The following is a 27247-nucleotide window of genomic DNA, read 5'->3' as shown; positions in this document are numbered from 1 at the left end:
TCAAGTAAGAATGATGGTACTAGTAGACCGACAAGTGTTTTGTGTGACGTTACTAAATTGCATAGAAGGGTTGCTAACGCACAGGGTTGCTAATGTAACTGATTTATGGGGTCTCGTCCAGGATCGCATCAAACTAACATGGAAAAAACACCTGCTGTTTTTCTAATGCATATCTGCTTGGGCAGGCAGTCAATGTTTTCCTTCAATAGATATTATTACGTATGTGGCGGAAAAGGCAGGTTTCTCTCTCGGGACCTACTGGGCCCCAGTAATATGGATATTGTTTACGTTGTGCCAGTCAGCGACTGTTACCCAAGAGTGGGGCTAGGCCAGGCTCCTATTCCCTCACATTGCTGGGTCTTGTTCTTTAGGGCACGGAAAAGGAAAACGCTTTGCAACAGAAAACAAGAATGAGCGTTTCTTATTGGCCTAAACCTGGTAGTCCCTCCCTGTTTCAGTACGTTTCCTTTTGTTTGGTGTCTAATGAACGCTACCCTGGGGAATGAGATTCGGGTTATGCCTCTGTTGTGACGGAGTTATCTATTAGGATTTCTTTCCAGCTTGACCCACTGACCCAGTCTACATATAGCGTGTGCATTTAAGGCACAGTAGCATGCCCAATGCGCACGTACAGTATATATTGTTTTGCCTACATCTGTAGAGTTCTGAGGAAAGTTGGATGGAGATGTCCAGGTATTGTGTTTTAGGGTGTTGGGACCGCTGGAGTCAGAGTGAGCTGCATTCGTGTGTGCTGTGGCGGGCTACTTTTGTTTTTTATGGTTTAGCTGATAGGCTTTTACATGGAAAATGACGCTTCAACAAAAAGGGTGGTATTCAAATCCATTGGTTTCCCTTCCCTATACACATGTGAAAGGTTATTTCAGCAGGGCAATGTGTCCTTCCTTGTTGCAGATAGGAGTTCCTCTAGTAATTTGTCATTTGGCTAATATGTTTGTGTTAAAGTAGCTACTTCAGATAGTTCCTGAATGGTTCAAAGTGCCTGTCGGTGTTGTTTGTCTTTTCAGTAGGACATGTCTGAGTAGGTCAGTCTTGTCTTTGTAAATGGAACCACTTTTGCGCAAGTTGAGAATGAAAGTGGAAGTTGAAGGCTACTGAGAAATAGAGGTGACATGAGTGAGGAAAGAAAGGGTCACAGCTGGTTTCACATCTCTTTTAGAGGGAAGAAAGAAATCAGAAATGCAAGTTTGAAGATTCCATCTCAAACATGCCATTAATCAATTTGACTTTCGTTTGCCCTCAGAAGTCCGATAGGATGGCGTCACAGGAAGGGGGGGAGCCGCCTCCTAACGGCAGCCAATCAGACAGCCGGTTGAAGAGCAAGAAGCCGCCCCGCCTGGTCATAGCCATCCCTGCCCCAGAGGAAGAAGAGAGGGTTGAAGAGGGAGATGAAACGGTCAAGCAGGTACCCCTTTGACCTGATCTTTCCACTTTGACCCCTCTTTATGGAAACATGGTCTGTACTTGGAAAATGGCAGTTGATGCCCTGATGAAGGCCATTTCAATAGGAAAGGGAAGAATTGGCAAGCAAACTTTTACAGTTGGTAGTATAGTCAGGAGTTTCAGCCCCCCAACTGAAAACCTTTTTACTATAGAGGAGAATACTATCTTCCTTGCCTTCATATACAGTATGTCATTTCATTGGGGGAAGTCTGGCATTTGGGACAGCTGCTGGTGTCTATGGGCACTGGCCCAGCCATATCTCAATCAGCACCCCCCCCCCCCCCCCCACTCATGCTAGTGTTGCACGGTCACTCATGACTAGCTACTCTATAGCAAAGCCGAGATATGCCCTGTTAACATTCCTGTCTTTACATTTTGGGCTTCATAAATAGGGCCAGGGTTTTTTCTGAACTGAACAAAATTGCCCCCAAATCCAGATTTTTGTCCACCCTATAAGACCCATTAAACGGCCATTTGAAGCGAATCTGGTCCAATGTAGTCACATTAGCTAGTTTTTGGGTACATGTATCCATTTCCCTGGTTAACTCACATCTCTTCACTGTCTCTGTCTGGCTGGATTGGTGCACCCCAGGGGTCTCCTTCAGATGAAGTGGTTATTTTGCCCAAAACAATCTGCTCCATCGCGCATGAAGAACTCCCTGTACCATTACTTGTCAAAAGTCATCAGTGTTAGGAGTCTGCCTGCAGAGAGGGTGTGTAGGAACGGGATGAGGGAGGGTGTGTGTGAGGGAGAGTGCATGTGTGAGAACGTATGTGTGTGCACTGTCAATACGCAGGGGGTTTCCCCAACAAAGAGCCTCTGGTGGCAGGCTGGCTAGCTATGCACACCCCCTGCTGGCTGACACACAGGCAGCTCATGTGCCTCTCACAATACTCCGTTGACTCCACAAGTCGTTAGCCAAGTCACCTTTCAAGACATGAATGGGCTTTGAAAGAACATGCAATACAAAATGAAATAACATTACAATGGGAAAAATCATTAAGCTTTAGGATGTTCTGGTGTTTCCCTAGTATCACTCGTATGTTTGTAAAAAATGATTTATGCATTTTGCTGCGGTCTCAGAAAAAGAACTCCTTACTTTGCCATTCTTACACTTCTGTGAGCTAAACCGGATAGTTGTAATCACTACAGTCAATGGAACGCTGTTGACTGAATCATAACACAACAATCATGCACTTAACACGCATTTCCGTCCAAACGTTCTATTGACAACAATGCACGATTTACACAATCTTCAAATTATTCACACACCACAAGTGAAGCTTTAGCCCAGTAGTATACCAGTGATAGTGTGAATTCCAACTATATTCAGCCAATCCATTTCAAGTACCCTTTACTTTCATGGCTTGCCGTATACTGACTCTCTGAGCTAGGATAATACTCAGTAAGCCTACCTGTATACTGACTCTCTGAGCTAGGATAATACTCAGTAAGCCTACCTGTATACTGACTCTCTGAGCTAGGATAATACTCAGTAAGCCTACCTGTATACTGACTCTCTGAGCTAGAATAATACTCAGTAAGCCTACCTGTATACTGACTCTCTGAGATAGGATAATACTCAGTAAGCCTACCTGTATACTGACTCTCTGAGCTAGGATAATACTCAGTAAGCCTACCTGTATACTGATTCTCTGAGCTAGGATAATACTCAGTAAGTCTACCTGTATACTGACTCTCTGAGCTAGGATAATACTCAGTAAGCCTACCTGTATACTGGCTCTCTGCTCTTTCCCCTGTCCCTCTGTCCAGCCCCTGCGTTCGTCCCTGAAGAAGAGTGAGAGCCAACAGCAGGCCAGTCCTCTGTCTGACAGTGGTGCTGATGGTGGTGGTGGTCACTCTGTTGGGGACAGGAGGGCAGCCTTCCACAGACAGACCTCCCTGTCTCAGAGCATACGCAAGTAAGTGGGGTTGGAGAGAGAGGGAGAAGTGGGAAGAGCGAGGGAAGAAATAAAGGGAGGAAGAAACTAATGGAGGGCAGAAGAAAACGCTGAAAGGGGTTATAGGAGGATTTCAGGGGCAGTGAGGGTGAGAAAGGAGGAAGATGATGACAAGTGCAAAAAGAAAGGAAAGGTGGTGTATGAGAAGATTTGATGGGGGTGGAAAGAGGCTGTAGATTAACAGATGGCGGCAAAGAGAGAAACGGAAGGGAGAGAGAAAGAGAAAAGACAGTGGGAGAGAATCTCAATTGTGTACTCCTTGCATCCTCTTCTCCTTCTCAAACCCCATTGGAGAAGAAGTTCAGAGGGGAGGGAACACTGGCTTTCTCATCCAATGGGATTTGCGCAAAAAACATTTTGGGGGGGGGGGGCATGTCGTGGGGGATTTCCTTTTATGACTGTTTGGAATGTTGGACGTAATCAAGTTGTATTCTCCCTCTCTCTTTTACACCTCACTGTCTCTCTCCCTCTTCCTTCTGTATTCCTCCCACCAACTTTCCTTTCCCTCCCTCCCTCCTTTCTCTCCTCTTTCCCCCTTCTCTCTCCCCCCCCTCCTCCAGGAGTACAGCCCAAGTTACAGCCCAAGCAGCTGGTTGGTTCGGGGTGGGTGAGGACTGTGAGACCAAGCAGCAGCTATGGCAGAGGAAGAGCCTGCGCCACTGCAGCCAGCGCTACGGCAAGCTCAAGGCCCAGTACAGAGAGCCGGAGCTCCCCATCAGCATGGACCAGGGCCTGGACTCACCCGCCGCAAACAAGATTCCCAAGGTAGGCTCCTAGCCCCTAGGTCTGACAGAACTGGGTAGGTACAGTGCATTCGGGAAGTATTCAGACCCCTCGACTTTTTCCACATTTTGGTACGTTACAGCCTTATTCTAAAATGGATTCAATCAAGGTTTTTAGACATTTTTGCAAATGTATTAAACCATAAAAAAATGGAAATATCACATTTACATAAGTATTCAGACCCTTTACTCAGTACTTTGTTGAAGCACCTTTGGCAGCGATTACAGCCTGGGATCTTCTTGGGTATGACACTACAAGCTTGGCACACCTGTATTTGGGAAGTTTTTCATTCTTCTCTGCAGATCCTCTCAAGGTCTGTCAGGTTGGATGGGGAGCGTCGCTGCACAGCTACTGGTCTCTCCAGAGATGTCCGATCGCGTTCAAGTCCACTCGAGGACATTCAGAGACTTGTCCAGAAGCCATTCCTGCGTTGTCTTGGCTGTGTGCTTAGGGTCGTTGTCCTGTTGAAAGGTAAACCTTTGCCCCAGTCTGAGTTCCTGAACGCTCTGGAGCAGGTTTTCATTCAGGATCTCTCTGTACTTTGTGCCGTTCATCTTTCCCTCGATCCTGACTAGTCTCCCAGTCCCTGCCGCTGAAAAACATAGGGAGGGATGGTGCCAGGTTTCGCCCAGAGTTGACGCTTGGCATTCAGGCCAAAGAGTTCAATCTTGGTTTCATCAGACCAGAGAATCTTGTTTCTCATGGTCTGAGCTGTCATGTGCCTTTTACTGAGGAGTGGCCACTCAATCATAAAGGCCTGATTTGTGGAGAGCTGCACAGATAGTTGTCCTTCTGGAAGGTTCTCCCATCTCCACAGAGGAACTCTAGAGCTCTGTCAGAGTGACCATCAGGTTCTTTGTCACCTCCCTGACCAACGCCCTTCTCCCCCGATTGCTCAGTTTGGCTGTGCGGCCAGCTCTAGGAAGAGTCTTGGGGGTTCCAAACTTCTTCCATTTAAGAATGATGGAGGCCACTGCATTCTTCGGGACCTTCATTATTGCAGAAATGTTGTGGTACCCTTCCCCAGATCTGTGCCTCGACACAATCCTGTCTCTGAGCTCTACGGACAATTCCAACCTCATGGCTTGGTTTTTTCTCTGACATGCATTGTCAACTGTGGGAACTTATATAGACAGATGTGTGCCTTTCCAAATCATGTCCAATCTATTCAATTAACCACAGGTGGACTCCAATCAAGTTGTAGAAGCATTTCAAGGATGATCAATGGAAACCGGATGCACCTGAGCTCAATATCGAGTCTCATAGCAAAGGGTCTGAATACTTATGTGAATAAGTTATTTCTGTTTTTTATTTGTAATACATTTGCAAAAATGTCTAAAAACCTGTTTTGACTTTGTCATTATGCTGTATTGTGTGCAGATTGATTGAGGGGAAACGTTTATTTAATCCATTTTAGAAGAAGGCTGTAATGAAAACGTCAACAGGGCTGAATACTTTCTGAATTCACCATGTTAGCAATAAAGTGGCAAGGAAAGATACTACTATCCACATCTTTTCTGATATACATGAAGTGCCCAGGGACTGAGGGGTAGGGATTGTTTGTAAACGGGGCCACTGTGTTTGTTGCACAATCAAATCAACTTTACCTTACAAGACTCTATCATCAACAACCGTCCTCACTTGTCTCGGTGTCAGACATCAGATTAGACTCCGGCTTTTGGACCTCTACTCAGAATGGAGACATCACAGAGATTAGATGGAAGGGCGGCGGTAGTTCCACTCAAGGGGAAGTGAAGTGTACCCTCTGCCTGCCATAAATAATGCAGAGCGGGGCACTGTGGTGACAGGAGGTTGACTACATCTGAGCCCCAGCTAGATGTATTGTTTCTGTTAGTCCCCACACACTCTGCTCTCCTCTGACTCCAACACACCCGCTCCTGGGTGCTAGTTTGTCTCCACGACTCTCTCTCTTTCTCTCTCCTTCTGTCTGTCACACTCTGCCCCCTTATTTTTGTCTCTGTCTGTCTATTCCTCTCTCTCTCCCAATCTGTTTTTGTTCCTCTTTCTCCTTTGCTCTCTGTCAACTCCTATGAAGACTCGGGTAAGACTGCATAACAAGCTTCGACATTCTCTCTGACACACTCACGCTGACTGATACCTCGGCACACAGACGTGCACACACAGAACACTCCTAGTAGATGGATTATAGGTGTGTGTGAATTTCACTGTGACATCAGTAACACTTTCATGTAGAGCCGTCAGTGCAACGTTTTCCTGATTTAGATTCCCCCAGCTAGTTTAAATGTCACCTCTTGAGGATTTCAGCTTTACAATGTCGTTTTTTTTGTGATGAAGCTAATGATGTGACAGTTAATTATTTAGTTTGTTTCTGTTTAATCAGTGTGAACTTGCCCTGTCTGTCCGCCTCTTCCCCCCCCCCCAGATTGTGGACCCCCTAGCACGGGGGCGAGCGTTCCGCTACCCGGATGAGACGGACCGACCTCCCCGTACCCCCCACACAGGACCTGTCACCCCGCGGTTCTCCTCCCAGCGTTCCAGGGGCTACGCCCACCTGCCCCGGCGCAAGAGGGAGTCTGTCGCCCGCATGAGTATACGAGCAGCGTCCAACCTACTCAGGGTGAGCGGGCGCTGGGGAACGTTAGAGGAAGTGTGGATGGGGTTTCATCTCCAACCTGATCACCACTGGGGATCGTTAGAGGAAGTGTGGATGGGGTTTCATCTCCAACCTGATCACCACTGGGGGATCGTTAGAGGAAACTAGACTTCATTTGAGTGTACATTCAAGAGTGTGTGTGCATGTGTGTTGCATGTGTGTTGCTATTGAGCGAAATACAGATGAATATTTGATGGTTTTGTGTGTACGTGCCTGACATAATTATAGATTTTTCGCTTAAAAGACTGCTATGTTGATCTGTGTATGTTGTACTGTACTTCACAGTCATATTTGAGTTGAGTTGTTTCTCCCCACAGCGAGTCTTTTGATGTTGTCCCACAAATGTCCTGGTTGTGTGTGTGGTTCAGGGTCGTTCAGGTCCAGTGGGCTCCCAGACAAGTCGTAGTTTCCGCCGGCGGAGCTTCGCCCGGCCCAGCTTGCTGGATGAGGATACTGTGGACTCGGCAGACACTCACGAGTCTGTCTTCTTCAGCAAGGTAATGCAACTCTATCTACCTTTCTCTCTGTGTCCTTCTCTTGCTTTCTGTCTCTCTTTCTGTTTGTCTCTCTCCATGTGCCTCAGTCGTCTCTCTCTCTCCCTCTCTTTCGCTGCCTCCGTCTTCATGCTTTTGTTTGTATTAGTTCTGTCTTTCTCTGTCTCTTCTATATGTCTGTCTCTGTCTCTTCTATATGTCTGTCTCTGTCTCCTCTATATGTCTCTCTGTCTCCTCTATGTCTCTCTCTCTGTTGTATGTCTCTTTCTTTTCCATATGTCTGTGTCTCTCTCTGTCTCTTCTATAGGTCTCTCTCTTCTATGTCTCTGTCTCCTCTATATGTCTCTGTCTGTCTCTTCTAAACTCAGCAAAAAAAGAAACAGCCCTTTTGCAGGACCCTGTCTTTCAAAGATAATTCATAAAAATCCAAATTACTTCACAGATCTTCATTGTAAGGGGTTTAAACACTGTTTCCCATGCTTGTTCAATGACCCATAAACAATTAATGAACATGCACCAGTGGAACGGTCGTTAAGACACTAACAGCTTACAGACGGTAGGCAATTAAGGTCACAGTTCTGAAAACTTAGGACACTAAAGAGGACTTTCTACTGACTCTGAAAAACACCAAAAGACAGATGCCCAGGGTCCCTGCTCATCTGCGTGAACGTGCCTTAGGCATGCTGCAAGGAGGCATGAGGACTGCAGATGTGGCCAGGGCAATAAATTGCAATGTCCGTACTGTGAGACGTCTAAGACAGCGCTACAGGGAGACAGGACGGACAGCTGATCGTCCTCAGTGGCAGACCATGTGTAACAACACCTGCACAGGATCGGTACATCCGAACATCACACCTGCGGGACAGGTACACGATGGCAACAACTGCTTGAGTTACACCAGGAACACAATCCCTACATCAGTGCTCAGACTGTCCGCAATAGGCTGAGAGAGGCTGGACTGAGGGCTTGTAGGCCTGTTTTAAGGCAGGTCCTCACCAGACATCACTGGCAACAACGTCGCCTATGGGCACAAACCCATCGTCGCTGGACCAGACAAGACTGGCAGAAAGTGCTCTTCACTGACAAGTCTCGGTTTTGTCTCACCAAGGGTGATGGTCGGATTTGCATTTATCATCAAAGGAATGAGCGTTACACCGAGGCCTGTACTCTGGAGCGGGATCGATTTGGAGGTGGAGGGTCCGTCATGGTCTGGGGCGGTGTGTCACAGCATCATCAAGCTGAGATTGTTGTCATTGCAGGCAATCTCAATCCTGTGCATTACCAGGAAGACATCTTCTTCCCTCACGTGGTACCCTTCCTGCAGGCTCATCCTGACATGACCCTCCAGCATGACAATGCCACCAGCCATACTGCTCATTCTGTGCGTGATTTCCTGCAAGACAGGAATGTCAGTGTTCTGCCATGGCCAGTAAAGACCCCTGATCTCAATCCCATTGAGCACGTCTGGGACCTGTTGGAAGGTGAGGGCTAGGGCCATTCCCCCCAGAAATGTCCGGGAACTTGCAGGTGCCTTGGTGGAGTAGTGGGATAACAATCTCACAGCAAGAACTGGCAAATCTGGTGCGGTCCTTGAGGAGGAGATGCACTGCAGTACTTAATGCAGCTGGTGGCTGTTATTTTTGACCCCCCCCACAGTCACATGTCTGTGGAGCTTGTCCAGGTAATGTCTCAGTTGTTGAATCGTGTAATGTTCATATAAATATTTACACATGTTAAGTTTGCTGAAAATCAATGCAGTTGACAGAGGACATTTCTTTTTTTGCTGAGTTTATATGTCTCTGTCTCCTCTGTGTCTCTGTCTCTCTTCTATCTGTGTGTCTCCTCTATATGTCTCTCTCTGTCTCTTCTATATGTATCTGTTTGTGCTCTGTGTTCCAGGTGAAAGCAGTCAGTCTCAGCTTAGCCATTGTGCTAGATCACACAGATGAGATAATTAACACAATGTCAAGTGGCTATTTTGGGTCTCCTCTCCTCTCAAATTGTATTAGTCACATGTGCCAAATACAACCTTACAGTGAAATGCCCTAACCAACAATGCAGTTAAAAAAAGTACAGATAAGAGTAAGGGATAAAGAGCAGCAGTAAAGAATAACAATATATACAGGGGGTGCCGGTACAGAGTCAATGTGCGGGGTCACCGGTTAGTTGAGGTAGTATGTACATGTAGGTAGAGTTATTAAAGTGACTATGCATAGGTGACAACTGAGAGTTGCAGGGGTGTGGAGGGGCGGGGCAATGCAAATAGTCTGGGTAGCCATTTGACTAGATGTTCAGGAGTCTTATAGCTTGGGGTTAGAAGCTGGTTAGAGGCCTCTTGGACCTAGACTTAGTGCTCCGGTACCGCTTGCCGTACTGTAGCAGAGTGAACAGTCTATGCCTAGGGTGGCTGGAGTCTTAGTAGGTGTGACAGTTAGTGGAGGGATGAATAGTAGGTGTGCCAGTTAGTGGAGGGATGAATAGTAGGAGTTACAGTTAGTGGAGGGATGAATAGTAGGTGTGACAGTTAGTGGAGGGATGAATAGTAGGTGTGACAGTTAGTGGAGGGATGAATAGTAGGAGTTACAGTTAGTGGAGGGATGAATAGTAGGTGTGACAGTTAGTGGAGGGATGAATAGTAGGAGTTACAGTTAGTGGAGGGATGAATAGTAGGTGTGACAGTAAGTGGAGGGATGAAGGGTGAATATAAGTTGTCTTGAGATTTTCTTGAATGTTAAGAAAGTAGTTGGAAGTTAAGAAAGCCAGATCCTGTACTGTTGGAGTGAGACGTGTGATGGAGTATGTAGTGATGTCTATGGACTGGTTGATGGGGATGATGTTGTGTAGGGGAGGATAGTATATGGAATGATTAGTGCAGAATGGCGGATGGAATTTTCTACATTAGAAAATTGAGACGAGATTTGTTTTCTGTGGGCCTCTCGATAACATTCTCCCCACGTCAATTCTCTGTCTCAGGTGGATGCCCATGATGAGTTGTACTCCATGGCTGATGATGTGTTCGAGTCTCCCCCTATGTCAGCTTCCTACGGAGGTCACCATGAGCCCTACCAGAGCCTGTAAGTAGCCTCCATTAGAGGGATGGGGAGAGTGATTGATAAAGTCTCATTGGTTTCTACAGTTTTTGACTTTGAGTTTGTCTTTCTCTCCTCCACTCTTTCAACCCTTCCCTTTGCCTCCTGTTTCTGTCTCTGTTTCTCTCGCTCTCTGTTTCTCTCGCTCTCTGTTTCTCTCGCTCTCTGTGCGTCTCGCTCTCTGTGCGTCTCGCTCTCTGTGTGTCTTTCTTTCTGCCCCTCCATTAGGGATGTGTCTAAAACCCCCACCATGCATATTGAGAAGGCCGGGTCACAGCAGCGGGGGCGTCGTATCGCCTCCCAGGTCAAGCACTTTGCCTTTGACAAGCCCAAGCGGCAGTACGGCATGGGCGTGGTGGGAAACTGGCTCAACCGTCACTACCGTCGCAGCATCAGCAGCCAGGTGCAGAAACAGCTGGACGACTTCAGCAGCCACAGGTGAGGAGGGAAGGGAAACACGCATATGAATACGTACAGTACTTTCACACAATCCACACCTAGTACTTCACATTTAGTGGGCATTCATTCGTCTGTGAGAACCACATACATGTGATTTTCACTCTGCAGCGATATCGTTGTGTACATTTTCAAACGATCCAATCAAATAAGAAAAACAACCCTGCTCTGTCGTGTCCCTCAGACCGTACTTCACCTACTGGATCACCTTTGTCCACGTGGTCATCACCATCCTGGCCTGTGCTACCTATGGCTTTGCCCCTGTGGGGTTCGCCCAACACTCCACCACTGAACTGGTGAGGAGTCCCATAGGGCCTAGGCAACTAGACCCCCTAATAGGATCCAACATGGCTTCTGTAATCCAATGGTTTCTGTGGTGGCTTCTGGCATACCTCTTTTGATCCACAATGGCTACCTTAGGGATCCATTGCACTGTTTCTCCTGACTGTGTTTTCTTGGTCTCCCTCCACAGGTGTTGAAGAACAAGGGCATCTATGAGAGTGTCAAGTTCATCCAGCAGGAGAACTTCTGGATCGGCCCCGGCTCTGTGAGTCACTGCTCTTCTATCGCACATGTCATACATACTGAATGTCTCTTCAGTCTTACATGTGGGGTCTTTAGTTTTGATGGGCTATGTCTGCGGTGGTCTGTGGTGTGGGTGGGAGACGCACTTGGGCTTCAACAAGACACACTAAAGAAGTTCTGGACTCACTCACTAGTTCTTATTAACTAGTTATTTACTCACTTACTATAGTGTACTTACTAGTAAGTACTTACTAGTGCTAGTGTGCCTTCTGACTGTACTAGTGTGCCTTCTGACTGTATTAAAGTACTTTTGACTGGTCCAAAGGACTTTCTGACTTCATTTTGCCTCGAGGAACTTCACACTTGTTAGGTTCATATCCACTTGGACAGTGATACAGAATGTTAATTTCAGAGAATGTGGTGGGCTGACGGTCAGTCATCCATGTTACAGTTTATGTTCTATGTAGGGTGTCAAGTGAAAAAGTGTGTGTTTTCTAGTAAAACGATGGCTCCACCACATCATCCCACATAGGCCACAGTATGACGAGTGTAAAGGGTCCCACACGACTAGTCTAGTGGGTGGCTATAGCTCAAATAACTGTAGCTGGGGTTTTGGTGGAAAACTATCTTTGTCTGTTCTGTACTGTGATGCACTAGGTACTACATTTTTGTATGGTTGACTATCAAAATAGGATCTCTTGACTACTTACAATACAGGAAAGAGGTCTAACGAACAGCTAAAACAAAGACTAGGCCAGTAAGCCTAACGCTTCTTTGGCCCTGGTTCTGAGTTTCCCGGTTACGTTAACTTTATTGGATTCCCAGGTTAGGTTAACTGTGCTGGGGTTGCCAGGTTAGGTTAACTGTGCTGGGGTTGCCAGGTTAGGTTAACTGTGCTGCGGTTGCCAGGTTAGGTTAACTATTTTTGGTTGCTACGTCAAATATGTGTCTGGGTGCCAGATTAACAATGTATTCCTGTATTCTGTTTCCCCTCACAGGAGGACCTAATCCACCTTGGGGCCAAGTTCTCCCCGTGTATCCGTAAGGACAGCCAGATAGTCAGTCTCATCCAGAAAGCCAAGGACCAGGAGAGAGAGTCAGGCTGCTGTGTACAGAACGACAACTCGGGCTGTGTCCAGACCCTCAGCAACGACTGCTCGGTACGCAACCACACACGTACACAGTACGCTCACATGCATATGTATTATTGTAGGCCCACACACATACTGTAGTAGACCCACACACATACACACAAACCAGTACTATTGTACTCCCACTTATTCTCGTCTGTCTCTGTCTCTGTCTCACACACACTCTCCTGCCACCGAGAGATGAATGCTTGTAAACTAGAAACAAGATGATCAACTTGTGTCTGGCTGTGTTTATTCTGGTCTGTGTGTAGGAGTCATTGGCCACCTTCATGAAATGGAGGAATGAATATGTGGACATTCTGAGGTCATCAGGCTCTGTGTGTCACCAGGACCCCAGGTACTGTCTTTGACACTGTTCTACTATAACGACTACAGTGGTCACACACACACACACTGTCCTGACCTGACAAGGTAAAACTTACTCGAGGGTATCATAAAGTGTCTTCCTGCTATCTGTTTTCCTGGTGCATGCTGGGAACAGGACCTGTGAAGAGCCCGCCTCAGCAGAGCCTCACATCTGGCCCGATGACATCACACATTGGCCGGTGAGTGACAGGAGGATCATTCAGAGTTATGCTCCGTCTGACAGCCCTGCTAACATGTATTGCGTGAACAGACACCATTATACATTCCATTTCTACAGAATGTTGCGCCCCACTGTACAGTATAAGCCCCTGATATTAAAATACAGCAGTGGATGACAGGTTACAGAACCATCGTAACCTCAGGTCTTGGATCAGTGGAAACCAACACTAGCTTCTTCTCACCTTCCCTCCATCTGATCCCAGATCTGTACCTCCCCACGCAAGACGAACCTGACAGGCTACAGACACATGGACTGTAACCTCAAGGGACGACCCTGCTGCATAGGAACTAAGGGCCGGTGTGAGATCACTACGAGAGAGTACTGCTCCTTCATGCACGGTTACTTCCACGAGGAGGCCACCCTCTGCTCCCAGGTAGGTGGGTGTTTGTCTGTCCTGTGTGGGTGTTGTTTACAGGGTTTGTTTCATGACAGCCAACTCCCTATCTGATCCGGTGGTCTCTCTTCGTTAACAGATCCACTGTCTGGATGAGGTGTGTGGCCTCCTGCCCTTCCTCAACCCTGACGTCCCTGACCAGGTCTACAGGCTGTGGCTCTCCTTATTCCTACACGCAGGGTAATCATACACTGTATTTCTAAAGCACTTTTTATACATGACATTGTTTTTCGCCTAAAGTGCTTGACAGTAAGACTATGTAGACCTCAGGTCAGCTCACTGTAGTCCCATCAATACTTAGTGCCGGCAGGTAGCCTAGTGGTTAGAGCGTTGGCCAAGCAACCGAAAGGTTGCTAGATCGAATCCCCGAGCTGACAAGGTAAACATTGGTCGTTCTGCCCCTGAAGAAGGCAGTTAACCCACTGTTCCTAGGCCGTCCTTGTAACTAAGAATGTGTTCTTAATTGACTTGCCTAGTTAAATAAAATAAATGGGTTTTTGCCGACCACTTGACCTGACCAGGAAAATCTCTCTAATAGGTGCAATACAGAAGGTCCAATGCAGCCATTTCTGGGTAACAATTAAGTATCTTATACAATGTATTTGTCAAAAAATCGCTTCTTAGCAAAGAGCAATTTCTCAAGCAAGAATTTAGCTAAGTAGTGGTTTTATTGGCATCACCAGGCAGTACATTTGGCATCACCAGGCAGTACATTTGACATCACCAGGCAGTACATTTGACATCACCAGGCAGTACATTTGACATCACCAGGCAGTACATTTGACATCACCAGGCAGTACATTTGGCATCACCAGGCAGTACATTTGACATCACCAGGCAGTACATTTGACATCACCAGGCATCACCAGGCAGTACATTTGACATCACCAGGCAGTACATTTGACATCACCAGGCATCACCAGGCAGTACATTTGACATCACCAGGCAGTACATTTGACATCACCAGGCATCACCAGGCAGTACATTTGACATCACCAGGCAGTACATTTGACATCACCAGGCATCACCAGGCAGTACATTTGGCATCACCAGGCAGTACATTTGACATCACCAGGCATCACCAGGCAGTACATTTGACATCACCAGGTAGTACATTTGACATCACCAGGCAGTACATTTGACATCACCAGGCATCACCAGGCAGTACATTTGACATCACCAGGCAGTACATTTGACATCACCAGGCAGTACATTTGGCATCACCAGGCAGTACATTTGACATCACCAGGCAGTACATTTGACATCACCAGGCATCACCAGGCAGTACATTTGACATCACCAGGCAGTACATTTGACATCACCAGGCATCACCAGGCAGTACATTTGACATCACCAGGCAGTACATTTGACATCACCAGGCATCACCAGGCAGTACATTTGACATCACCAGGCAGTACATTTGACATCACCAGGCATCACCAGGCAGTACATTTGGCATCACCAGGCAGTACATTTGACATCACCAGGCATCACCAGGCAGTACATTTGACATCACCAGGTAGTACATTTGACATCACCAGGCAGTACATTTGACATCACCAGGCATCACCAGGCAGTACATTTGACATCACCAGGCAGTACATTTGACATCACCAGGCAGTACATTTGACATCACCAGGCATCACCAGGCAGTACATTTGACATCACCAGGCATCACATTTGACATCACCAGGCAGTACATTTGACATCACCAGGCAGTACATTTGGCATCACCAGGCAGTACATTTGACATCACCAGGCAGTACATTTGACATCACCAGGCATCACCAGGCAGTACATTTGACATCACCAGGCAGTACATTTGGCATCACCAGGCAGTACATTTGACATCACCAGGCAGTACATTTGACATCACCAGGCATCACCAGGCAGTACATTTGGCATCACCAGGCAGTACATTTGGCATCACCAGGCAGTACATTTGGCATCACCAGGCAGTACATTTGGCATCACCAGGCAGTACATTTGGCATCACCAGGCAGTACATTTGACATCACCAGGCATCACCAGGCAGTACATTTGACATCACCAGGCAGTACATTTGACATCACCAGGTAGTACATTTGACATCACCAGGCAGTACATTTGACATCACCAGGCATCACCAGGCAGTACATTTGACATCACCAGGCAGTACATTTGACATCACCAGGCATCACCAGGCAGTACATTTGGCATCACCAGGCAGTACATTTGACATCACCAGGCATCACCAGGCAGTACATTTGACATCACCAGGTAGTACATTTGACATCACCAGGCAGTACATTTGACATCACCAGGCATCACCAGGCAGTACATTTGACATCACCAGGCAGTACATTTGACATCACCAGGCAGTACATTTGACATCACCAGGCATCACCAGGCAGTACATTTGACATCACCAGGCAGTACATTTGACATCACCAGGCAGTACATTTGACATCACCAGGCAGTACATTTGACATCACCAGGCAGTACATTTGACATCACCAGGCATCACCAGGCAGTACATTTGACATCACCCGGCAGTACATTTGACATCACCAGGCATCACCAGGCAGTACATTTGACATCACCAGGCAGTACATTTGACATCACCAGGCAGTACATTTGACATCACCAGGCATCACCAGGCAGTACATTTGACATCACCAGGCAGTACATTTGTTAACAGAACAATAAGAAAGAGTTCCAAACCCCTCTGCCAATAAAAGCACTACAAGATAGTCTTAGCGAACTTCTTGCCAAAAGTCCATCCCACCAAAACAGGCTCAAATTTCAAGCAGTTCTTACACTAATAGGGCATTATTGTCAATTTCACAATTTCACAGTAGTAGTCCAACCTCAGTGTGGAAATATATATAAAACACAGAAAAATCACGTTTTTGATTGCACTGGGCCTTTAATACTTTGTTTAACCCTAGTTGTAGCCTACTACACGGCTCTGATTGTTCCTTGTCAGTTTACATGGTCAGTGAAAAAAAGCTCAGGGGATATCCCATTGTGTCCCTAAGTATGACCTTAACATGAAATACTGCGTAGAGAGGATTCCCCCACATGATTCAGATATCGGTACTTAGTGAGGAGATTACAGCACGTGCTGGGGTTCAGGTGTGTGTGTGTGTGTGTGTGTGCGTGTACTTATGTTAACAATGTGGGTGTGTAGGTGTGTGTGTGTGCTTATGTTAACAACGTGTGTGTGTGTGTGTGTGTGTGTGTTAATATATTATAAGCCTACAGTATGCGTGTACATTTCCATGCGTTGTCCTCTGACTGGCCTCTTCCCTATGAAGCCTCCTCCACTGCCTGGTGTCAGTAGTGTTCCAGATGACTATCCTAAGAGACCTGGAGAAGCTGGCTGGCTGGGTCCGCATCTCCATCGTCTACGTCCTCTCTGGCATCACCGGCAACCTGGCCAGCGCCCTCTTCCTCCCCTACAGAGCTGAGGTACACACACACACACACACACACACACACACACACACATACATACATACACACACACACACACCTGTTCAGCTAACACAACTGCCACTGCTGATAGCCATTAAGCTGGTCAGGTGTTTTCTAGGAAAGCTGATGAGCGAGAGACCGGTTAACATCTCAGCTAGGCCCGGGCAGCCACTGAGCTTAGCTCGGGTACTGGAGGAGCTATGGATAGGGAGATTACTGGACTGGACATGACCCTGTCTGGAGGGTAATCGATTAGGACTTAACTGCCTCTGCCCTGCCTCCATATCACCTGAAGCTGGAACAGAACCATTACACATGGCTTGAGAAAGCCATAGAGATCCTGTATTAATTTGTATGCTCAAATCATTGGAAGAAATGCCATTGACAAAAACGTATTGCAATTGTGCGACTGACTGAGTTGCTAGGGTTGGCACAGTCAACGAGATGTTCTGACAGCCTGAGAAGAGCCTTGGCTGCAGTAACCAGATGTGGTGTGCCAGGGTCCCCTAGTGGTGAAAAGGAGTATACATCCACTCCATGTAAACTGGAAAGCTCCATGCATTCAATACATTTTGCATTCCTTTTCCCAACACACACAACTGGGTCTCATGTTCGTGTTTTATCACAAATGAGTGTTGACCCAGTCAGTTGACCCATTCTTTCTGTCTCAGACCATGTCTGAGTCTCTCAAGTGTGGTCGCACACACAAACACACTCTTACACGTTTTGTCATTCACTGTCATTCCCATTGTAGCCCTATCCTCCCTACAGAGGCAATGTCCAGCTCTCTGTGTTCCTCTCCCTGACCGGGACATGCTGGTGCTTGTTGTGTTATCTGGACATGATCTAATCCAACCAAGTCCCTTTCTTCTGCAGTGTGTGATGTGCTAATGGAAAGTTAGTTCAATCCCCTTGAGGTGAGGCAGCTGGCTTAATTGTGCCTGTGTGTTAAGGAGAGAGCGAGAGCGGCAGGGAAGCTCAGTACAGGTTGCGGAGTCAGCAGTAGGGTAAATGTGAAGGGCACAGGAAGTCATTTCAGAGTGTCTTTGGACCCTGTTCCCTTGTAATCTCCCCTTATAGCTTTACCATTGGGCTGTTGCTGACCATTTAGCATAGGAAGAGTGGACAAGTTACTTAAATGTTATTCCCTTGTTCTATTTCCCTCTGGTGTTCAGCCCACTTTCTGTATGACCGGACTGTAATAGCCCCATCCATGCTCAACTTTATTGATTACAATTTGATTCACTCGCAGGTATGTTAGGTTGTAGAAATGAAGAGTAAAAGAAAGAAGAGCACGCTCTACAGTTTTGTGCTCGAGGACAAGGCTTAGTGTGCTCGAGGACAAGGCTTAGTATCGTGGACAGGAGGCATTGTTTGTGATGTGGGCGTTGCCAAGTGGGAGAAGAGAGCTGCTGTGGATGACCTAGGTAGGCAGCCGCCTATCTGTGCTAGTGGTGGCTGTTTGGTGGCTGTTTAACAATCTGATGGCCTTGAGATTGAAAAACAGCTTCTATCTCTCTGTCCCAGCTCTGATGTACCTGTACTGACCTCTCCTAATGGATGGAAGTGTGGTGAACAGGCAGTGGCTCGGGTGGTTGTTGTCCTTGATGATCTTTTTGCCTTCCTGTGACATCAGGTGTTGTAGATGTCCTGGAGGGCAGGTAGTTTCCCCCCCGGTGATGTGTTGTGCAGACCACACTACCCTCTGGAGAGCCTTGCTGTTGTTGGCGGTGCAGTTGCCGTTCCAGGCAGTGATACAGCCCGACAGGATGCTCTCAATTGGGCACCTGTAAAAGTTAGTGAGGGTTTTCGGTGACAAGCCACATTTTTTTCAGCCTCATGAGGTTGAAGAGGCGTGGACCATTTCAGTCTGTCAGTGATATGTACACCGGGGAACTTAAAACTTTCCACCTTCTCCACTGCTGTCCCGTAGATGTGGATTGGGAGGGGGTGTTCTTTTTGCCGTTTCCTGAAGTCCACGATCATCTCTTTTGTTTTGCTGACATTGAGCGAGAGGTTATTTTCCTGACACCACACTCCGAGTGCCCTCATCTCCTCCCTGTAGGCCGTCTCGTCGTTGTTGGTTATCAAACGTACCACTGTGGTGTCGTCTGCAAACTTGATGATTGAGTTGGAGAGGTGCATGGCACACAGTCGTGGGTAAACAGAGAGTACAGGAGAGGGCTGAGATCGCACCCTTGTACAAATAACACATTTACTGTTTTAAACATATTAAACATTCTGACACAAACAAAAACATTTGAAATCCTATTCATACTTGGGGGTAAATTGAATGAACTAGACACCTTGCGTTAATTAACTCATCTGAAACCTTGGACTTAAAATATTAGTAACCATTTTGTTTTCTTGGCTTTTGATGAATAAACTACCAAAGACGACCTCTTCAACCCTCTCCCTCATGTTGTTGTTATGAAGTGAGAGTACGACAAAGGTCACACTAGTGCACTGAGCCCAAGTGTCACAACTTGGGCTACTGAAAACCAATCACCTTCTGTGTTAATTTACCAGTGAGTGCAGCTAGAAGTGTAAGTGGTGGAAGATCAGGCACGTGTCACATGCCAAAGTAAGATGAACATAAAGAGGCATCAGTCCAAGAGCCCCATGGGAATGCCTGAGAATATGTGTGTGTGTGTAGGGTTGCAACATTCCTGGAACTTTAAATAAATTCCCAGGTTTTCCTCAAATTCCTGGTTGGAGGTTTCTTGCAATCAGAAGGGAATAAGGAGGAAATCCAGAATCCTCAAGCTAGAATTTTTGGAAAACCAGGGAATTTATTGAAAGATCCAGGAATTTTGCAACTCAATGCGTGTGACTTGATGTCATGGTCTATTATTACTGGCTAAAGCATCTGGTGATGTGTGATGATTCCCATGCGGTCTAAACCAGATTACCGCTTGGCATATCATTGTTCTGCTCAGCGAGCAGTATGACCAGCAGTCTTGGGTGGGTCAGGGTTGGATGGCCCATAGGGTTATCTCAAGATCTTCATAGAAATAGCAAGATTTCTTGGATTTCTCATTCAACATTAAAAGTAGTTTATTCAGTTCTGGTGGCGGTTTCAGAAATGCGTAATAATACAAAAGTAACAATCGCTAGTACTTCTTCAAAGGACTTTGAGTCACTCTTCAGTGCAGAAATTCATATGTCAAAATTTGAGACGTTCTACAACTCCGCCTCTCTCTAAAGAAACAACTCGATGTCAGAACAGTAACATTCCCTAGTTCTTCTTCAAAGGACTTTCTGAGTCACTCGTGAGTGCAGAAATTCAGATGTCAGAGAAAGTTCAGACGTTCTGAAACGCAGCCTGTCAAATGAAGTGTTCAATGGCCAATGAAGCTTAGACTGTCTAGCGCTGGCTGGGAAATGATTGGATTCAGAGCACCCATATAGCGTGTCTTGAACGTGTAGGCTGCGTGCCTAGGGCGTGTGAAAAGCCTCACTCTTCCTGTCCTTGTGGGAGGTTAGAATCTCAGATTAGCCATCTGCCCCTGTACGCCTATCACAGCCCTGATGTCAATCTAATCAGGATGCCAGCTGCAGAACCAGTGGCCAAAGAACCATTGCTCTGGATTTCAGTCTAGATGTAATTATTGAGTAGTTACATTTCCGTTGTACCTTAACAGTCGTAAGGTTTAGAACGGAGGCACAATGTAATTATTGAGTAGTTACATTTCCGTTATACCTTAACAGTCGTAAGGTTTAGAACGGAGGCACAATGTAATACTCTTTTGTTATACTACTCCAACAATGACACATTCCCATTTTTTGGAACATCCAACGTCACTGTAGACATAAAAGTGGTTCAAATGTCAGATGGTGTAATTACATATTGATCGCAGCATTTATTTGGGGATATTATACCAAAAATAAATCCCCTGCTGAGATGAAGTCCATTGCAGGTCTAAGCCTCTCCAAACATGCATTTGGATCAGTAGACTACCGACCAAATTCACTATTACACACAGACACCAACATTTTAATGCTGGTGAACCTGCTTCCCATTTTGCCCGGTTCCTATTGTCCTCTGCTATAAGGGACTATACCAACTCAGCCTCAGTCATCTGCCTATCCATTAGCAAGGAGCACGTATGCTACCACCACTTCCTTCATGTTAATGCACTTTCATTTGATATGAATTTCAACAGATGATATGCCCATGGCAATTGTCAACAGTGACATTCATTCACGTACGTGCTGGTCTTGTCACCCATTCATCCAGTGGTGGCATCGTCATTGAGTGAAACATCAACCCCTACCTCCATTTAGTTTGGTCAGAGCAGGTGGATGTATGACTCTCTTTTCTCTCTCTGTCTTTCTCTGGTTATCATCCAGGTTGGCCCAGCTGGATCCCAGTTCGGGCTGCTTGCCTGCCTGTTTGTGGAACTCATCCAGGGCTGGCAGATGCTGGAGAAGCCGTGGAAGGCCTTCCTCAAGCTGGTGGGCATCGTCTTCTTCCTGTTCCTGTGTGGCTTGCTGCCCTGGATCGACAACATCGCCCACATCTTCGGCTTCCTCAGCGGCCTGCTGCTCTCCTTCGCCTTCCTGCCCTACGTGACGTTCGGCGACTTCGACAAGTACCGAAAGCGTGTCCTCATCCTGCTATCGCTGCTGGTCTACCTGGGCCTGCTCTCCTCGCTGGTCGTCTGGTTCTATATCTACCCCATCAACTGGCACTGGCTGGAGCACCTCACCTGCCTGCCCTTCACCAGCAAGTTCTGCGAGAAGTACGACATCGACCATGTGGTGCACTAGGCTAGCACTCACTAAAGCGCTAGCAGCTAATGCTAGCTGGCTTTAAAGCCTGGACATTCACTGAAATGCTAACAGCCAATGCGAGGCTTTAGAACCTGGACAGGAAGCGCAGTGGAAAATACTTTTAAGGGAAACGGAACTTGAAAGGGAGAGCGCACCTGGTTCGAATGCCCGTATCTACGCACATTGACTTCAACACTGTAATGCTATGCTAGTTCCTCTGGAGAGAGCAACTCAGTCTGAGCGTGGTGTTAAAGTGGACTTGGAAGACTACAGAGGATATCCGACCCTATCGGTTCATAATCTGTCACGTTAATACTACAGAGGCCTCTTATGTGTTACCTTTTGTACTCATTTTCTACAACACTGGAGGTATCTAACACTACGTGATATAGCATTTCATTATGTTCAGATACTTTGAATTAGCTGTTCATGTGAGCATTTAATTATGGTATTGAATACAAGTCATTCAGTCTGCCACTGGCTGGAGTATTGTTTGAACTTGAACCTAGTTTTGTGTGCTTTTCATTACTTTTCCATGGCACTATTTTGGGGACCAGTTAAGAGTTAAGAATTTCTTCCAATAGCAGTTGCCTTTCACATCGAATTATACTGTACAGACAGTTTCAATAGAATGGTGTAATTGTATCTGTAAATGATGGTGTGACCTTCCAAATCCTGCCTTCCAATCTGCCTAGGTTATTTGTATCAACTGCCACAGGTGCTAGATAAATATACATCTAACTAATTCCAATTTGAACTTTGTCACTGCCCCAAAGACAAGCTGTTAGCCTTACGGAAGGCTTTTCAGTTTAAGGGCACTACTAATTAAACACGTTGACTTGTTCTGGCCATAATTGTGCCATATCACTGGACATTGTGTTTTATAGCTTTGATACTCAAACATGAATTACACGTAATATTGTAAGATTATAGGATCTGACTGACAGACCAGAAGGCAGTATGTGATCGGATTGTGCAAACTAGAAAGTCCATGTTGTTTCACTTCAAACTACGATGTGCCTGCACTATATCTCTACGGTACTATATATATTAGTAATTATAGCACTTGAGTGATATCAGAGCAAATTACTACTTATCAATGTGTTATGTGTATATATTTCAAAGCCAAACGAGAATCTGTGTACTGCGTTCCTTGATCAATGGCCATTGATTCACGAAAGGCTGCTAGTCACTCTTGCCATTACTGATATCAAAATGGCCAACAGAGTGTCTGCCATCCTGGCCTGCTCCTGGTCTCTTGGATTATGACCCTCTCCTCTGGCAGGTGTCCACTCTTCACTGCTTAGGACGTTTCCTGAGAGGTGGATTTACTATGCTTTGTTAAGTCACTTTACTCACCAGCAGTCAACTGGTGGCGTTAATGGCCGACTATGTCAATAACGTGGAATTCTTCATAGTGGTTTTGGTTGGACGATCGCTGAGTACTGTTTCACGTTGTTTTGTCATGTGGGCATTTAAATGGTTGTGAACTTGTTTCATTTGCTAGGAATCTGTCCCTCCCTTTTCTTTTTATGTGAACACTTTAGCACAGTCTGGTCCTCTTCATAGGAATTCACAGTGCCTTCTGAAATGTGTGTAAGCCTTGAATTTGAGTGTCTGTAAATCGGCAAGCATAAATGCATAAATATTTAAATGCATTTGGACCAAATTGATTAGTTATTTATTGGATTAAAAAAATAATACTTTGGAATTTGCTCTTTTACTGAGATATTGTGATATATTATTGCTGCAGTTTAAGATGTTACACTTACGTGTATGTACAAATTCAGACGATGTTCTTAAAAATAAATGTACATTTAATCATGTTTTCCCTCGTGTGTCTTGAGCTCAGATTCAACTACCGGTAACCTTTCCTGACTTGTGTGAAAATGGCTCAAGGAACTACTACTTTGGATCTATGCTTCTGAACTATTTCTCTTGACAATTGCATCCAGCCGGGTCGTGTGGTGGTGCTTGAAAAGCGAGGAATAGAAATAATGTTGTATATTCACCTTCTTCAAGAGAGATTTACTCCACAACTTTCATCTCTGTGGGTCACGATTTTTTGCGAGCTGAGAAGTTGAAAACAAGTTGCTTTGTCCTCGAAGTCAGGCATTTGTTAATCATAGAAACCCTACAGTGTCATGCATTTCTACATTCCAAGGGAAACAGTCAGAAACAGAAATGCTTGAAAATATGTATTTTCTTGTTTTCAAAATGTTATAAAAATCAGTCATCTCTTGATTCACGATTGATGGAGGCATAGGTGGTGGTTTCTACAGGGGAAAAAGCGTTCTATCGTTTATCAAGGAATGGAAAATCCCGGGGAGGGATATTGGTAAAAATTACTGTGTTTCAAACATTAAAATGCTTTAAAGTCTATTTTCAAATACTGTGCCAGCTACAAGTATATTGTTCACAACTCCATACTATATTGGCACTTGGATTCCCATAAATGTGTCATTACTACTAATGCCCTCCAGACATGGCCTGTACTGGTAATGCTGCTTACTGAATACAGTAGGCCTGGCTTTGTTTAAAAGGCTTGGCAGCAGCAAATAGGCGATTCTCGTAAATCCCTAAAAGTTAACGACAATAATGCCTGCTAATGGACAAGTTAGCAGATAAACCCCTATAGCCCCAGGGGGACAGGCGTGCAATAGTGGTCTACTTTGGAGACTGGCGTCACTGCCGACAGAACAAACACAGCCTGGTTTGCTTATATCCCTCCCTGGTATACTGTATTCTAATTTCAATATTTTCTCACAATCTAGAAAGAAACAGGTGCTAGCTGAAAGGGTAATACTAACATTAATACTACTACCATGGTATATACCATGGTTTATAAAAGTCACCACCCAGCTCTTTTAGCTGCCCAGTGCATTTTAAAGGCATAAATACAGAAGGATAAGCAAATGAAAGTCCCAGGCAATTGCCCAGGTGTTGATGTGCCATAAAGCTGCATATTCAGACAGGAATAATGAGATTGAAAGTGTTCTTCCTGGTTGATTGGCTCACGAGACAACAGTTAAAAAGAGACATTGAGTCGATGCTATTTTAATGCTTGCAGTGGATCGATACACAAGCAGCACAGCCACAAAACGCTAACAGGAAGAGACAGAAGCTAGCTGACCCTTCTTCAATTTAGGCCTACCTGCATTTTCGTTAGATGCTCAAGTCATCCATCAAGATGCAGTTTGTTTGCTAAAATTTCAGACTTAACATGAGTTTAAACATGTCCAGCATTATATACAAAAATGTGTACTTTGCTGCACTTTTCTAATGTAAACCTAGAGCCTTTTTGTCAGTTAGCAGATTCTATTTGGTCATCACGAATAAGACATTTTGTAAAAATGAATCAAGTAATACATTTGTAATTACTCAAGTAATTCCATATCTTCCCCAAAGATCATGTCAGCCTTTGAGATGAAAAAAAAAAGCCTTTCGTGAACAAACACTCACATTTGACCCCCCCCCCCCCCCCCTTACTAGCTTTGACTTTGCTGATAGGTACTTTGAGGAAAAATGGAAAAATGTACAGTTGAAGTCAGAAGTTTACATACACCTTAGCCAAATACATTTAAACTCAGTTGTTCACAATTCCTGACATTTAATCCTAGTGAAAATTCCCTGTCTTAGGTCAGTTAGGATCACCACTTTATTTTAAGAATGAAATGTCAAAATAATAGTAGAGTGATTTATTTCAGCTTTTATTTTTTTCATCACATGCCCAGTTGGTCAGAAGTTTACATACATTCAATTAGTATTTGTTAGCATTGCTTTTAAATGGTTTAACTTGGGTCAAATGTTTTAGGTAGCCTTCCACAAGCTTCCCCCAATAAGTTGGGTGAATTTTAACCCATTCCTCCTGACAGAGCTGGTGTAACTGAGTCAGGTTTGGAGGCCTCTTTGCTCACACCTGCTTTTTCAGTTCTGCAAACACATTTTCTATGGGATTGAGGTCAGGGCTTAGTGATGGCCACTCCAATACCTTGATTTTGTTGTCCTTAAGCCATTTTGCCACAACTTTGGAAGTATGCTTGGGGTCATTGCCCATTTGGAAGACCCATTTGCGACCAAGTCCTTTTTCCTCCAAACATAACGATGGTCATTATGGCCAAACAGTTCTATTTTTGTTTCATCAGACCAGAGGACATTTATCCAAAAAGTACAATCTTTGACCCCATGTGCAGTTGCAAACTGTAGTCTGGCTTTTTATGGCGTTTTTTGAGCAGTGGCTACTTCCTTGCTGAGCGGCCTTTCAGGTTATGTCGATATAGGACTCGTTTTTTACTGTGGATATAGATACTTTTGTGCCTGTTTCCTCCAGCATCTTATCAAGGTCCTTTGCTTTTGTTCTGGGATTGATTTGCACTTTTCGCTACAAAGTACGTTCATCTCTAGGAGACAGAACGCGTCTCCTTCCTGTGCGGTATGATGGCTGTGTGGTCCCATGGTGTTTATTCTTGCATGCTATTGTTTGTACAGATGAACGTGGCACCTTCAGGCATTTGGAAATTGCTCCCAAGAATAAACTAGACTTGTGGATGTCCACATTTTTTTTCTGAGTTCTTGGCTGATTTCTTTTGATTTTCCCATGATGTCAAGCAAAGAGGCACTAAGTTTGAAGGTAGGCCTTGAAATACATCCACAGGTATACCTTGAATTGACTCAGGCTAATTGACATCATTTATCAGAAGCTTCTAAAGCCATGACATTTCTGGAATTTTCTAAGCTGTTTAAAGTAGAGGTCGACTGATTTTCATGTTTTCATAACAATCGGTAATTGACATTTTTGGACTCCGATTACTTTGCACTCCACGAAGAGACTGTGTGGCAGGCTGACCACCTGCTATGCGAGTGCAGCAAAGAGCCAAGGTAAGTTGCTAGCTAGCATTAAACTTATCTTACAAAAAACAATCAATCTTAACATAATCACTAGTTAACTTCACATGGTTGATGATATTACTAGTTTATCTAGCTTGTTCTGCGTTGCATATAATCAATGCGGAGCCTGTTAATTTATCATCGAATCACACCTACTTCGCCAAACGGGTGATGATTTAACAAGAGCATTCGTGAAAAAAGCACTGTTGCACCGTTAGATAAAATACGGAACCGTTTCGTAATAAACATTTTGTTTTCAAAATGATAGTTTCCGGATTTGACCATGTTACTGACATAAGGCTCGTAGTTCTGTGTGTTAATTATATTATAAGTAAGTCTATGATTTGATATTTTATAGAGCAGTCTGAGTGGTGGTTTGCAGCAGCAGGCTCGTAAGCATTCATTCAAACATAATTTATCTGCGTTTCCCAGCAGCTCTTCATTGTGCTTCAAGCATTGGGCTGTTTATGACTTCAAGTCTAATAACTCCCGAGATTAGCCTGGCACTACTAAAGTGCCTATAAGAACATCCAATAGTCAAAGGTATATGACATACAAATGATATAGAGAGAAATAGTCCTATAATTCC

The 27247-nt window shown here is 45.2% G+C and overlaps 1 protein-coding gene across 1 annotated transcript in view; it reads left to right on the top strand.

Moving 5' to 3' along the window:
- Positions 1-26331, top strand: part of LOC139370459 (inactive rhomboid protein 2-like) — a 44974-nt gene extending 18643 nt beyond the window's left edge. The window contains exons 2-17 of the mRNA XM_071109952.1: positions 1262-1423; positions 3236-3384; positions 3984-4188; positions 6611-6805; positions 7210-7338; positions 10309-10409; positions 10653-10862; positions 11065-11176; positions 11353-11427; positions 12404-12565; positions 12808-12893; positions 13038-13101; positions 13345-13515; positions 13616-13716; positions 16836-16989; positions 21349-26331. Coding sequence (XP_070966053.1) covers positions 1274-1423; positions 3236-3384; positions 3984-4188; positions 6611-6805; positions 7210-7338; positions 10309-10409; positions 10653-10862; positions 11065-11176; positions 11353-11427; positions 12404-12565; positions 12808-12893; positions 13038-13101; positions 13345-13515; positions 13616-13716; positions 16836-16989; positions 21349-21768 — 2484 coding nt within the window. The 5' untranslated portion in view covers positions 1262-1273 and the 3' untranslated portion in view covers positions 21769-26331. The remainder of the gene's footprint in view (positions 1-1261; positions 1424-3235; positions 3385-3983; positions 4189-6610; positions 6806-7209; positions 7339-10308; positions 10410-10652; positions 10863-11064; positions 11177-11352; positions 11428-12403; positions 12566-12807; positions 12894-13037; positions 13102-13344; positions 13516-13615; positions 13717-16835; positions 16990-21348) is intronic.
- The last annotated feature ends 916 nt before the right edge of the window (positions 26332-27247 follow it).

Source organism: Oncorhynchus clarkii, chromosome 17 (genome assembly GCF_045791955.1).
Source record: "Oncorhynchus clarkii lewisi isolate Uvic-CL-2024 chromosome 17, UVic_Ocla_1.0, whole genome shotgun sequence".
NCBI lineage: Eukaryota > Metazoa > Chordata > Actinopteri > Salmoniformes > Salmonidae > Oncorhynchus > Oncorhynchus clarkii.
The sequence above is the reverse complement of the archived record's forward strand: the minus strand, read 5'-3'. Positions and strand labels throughout refer to the sequence as shown.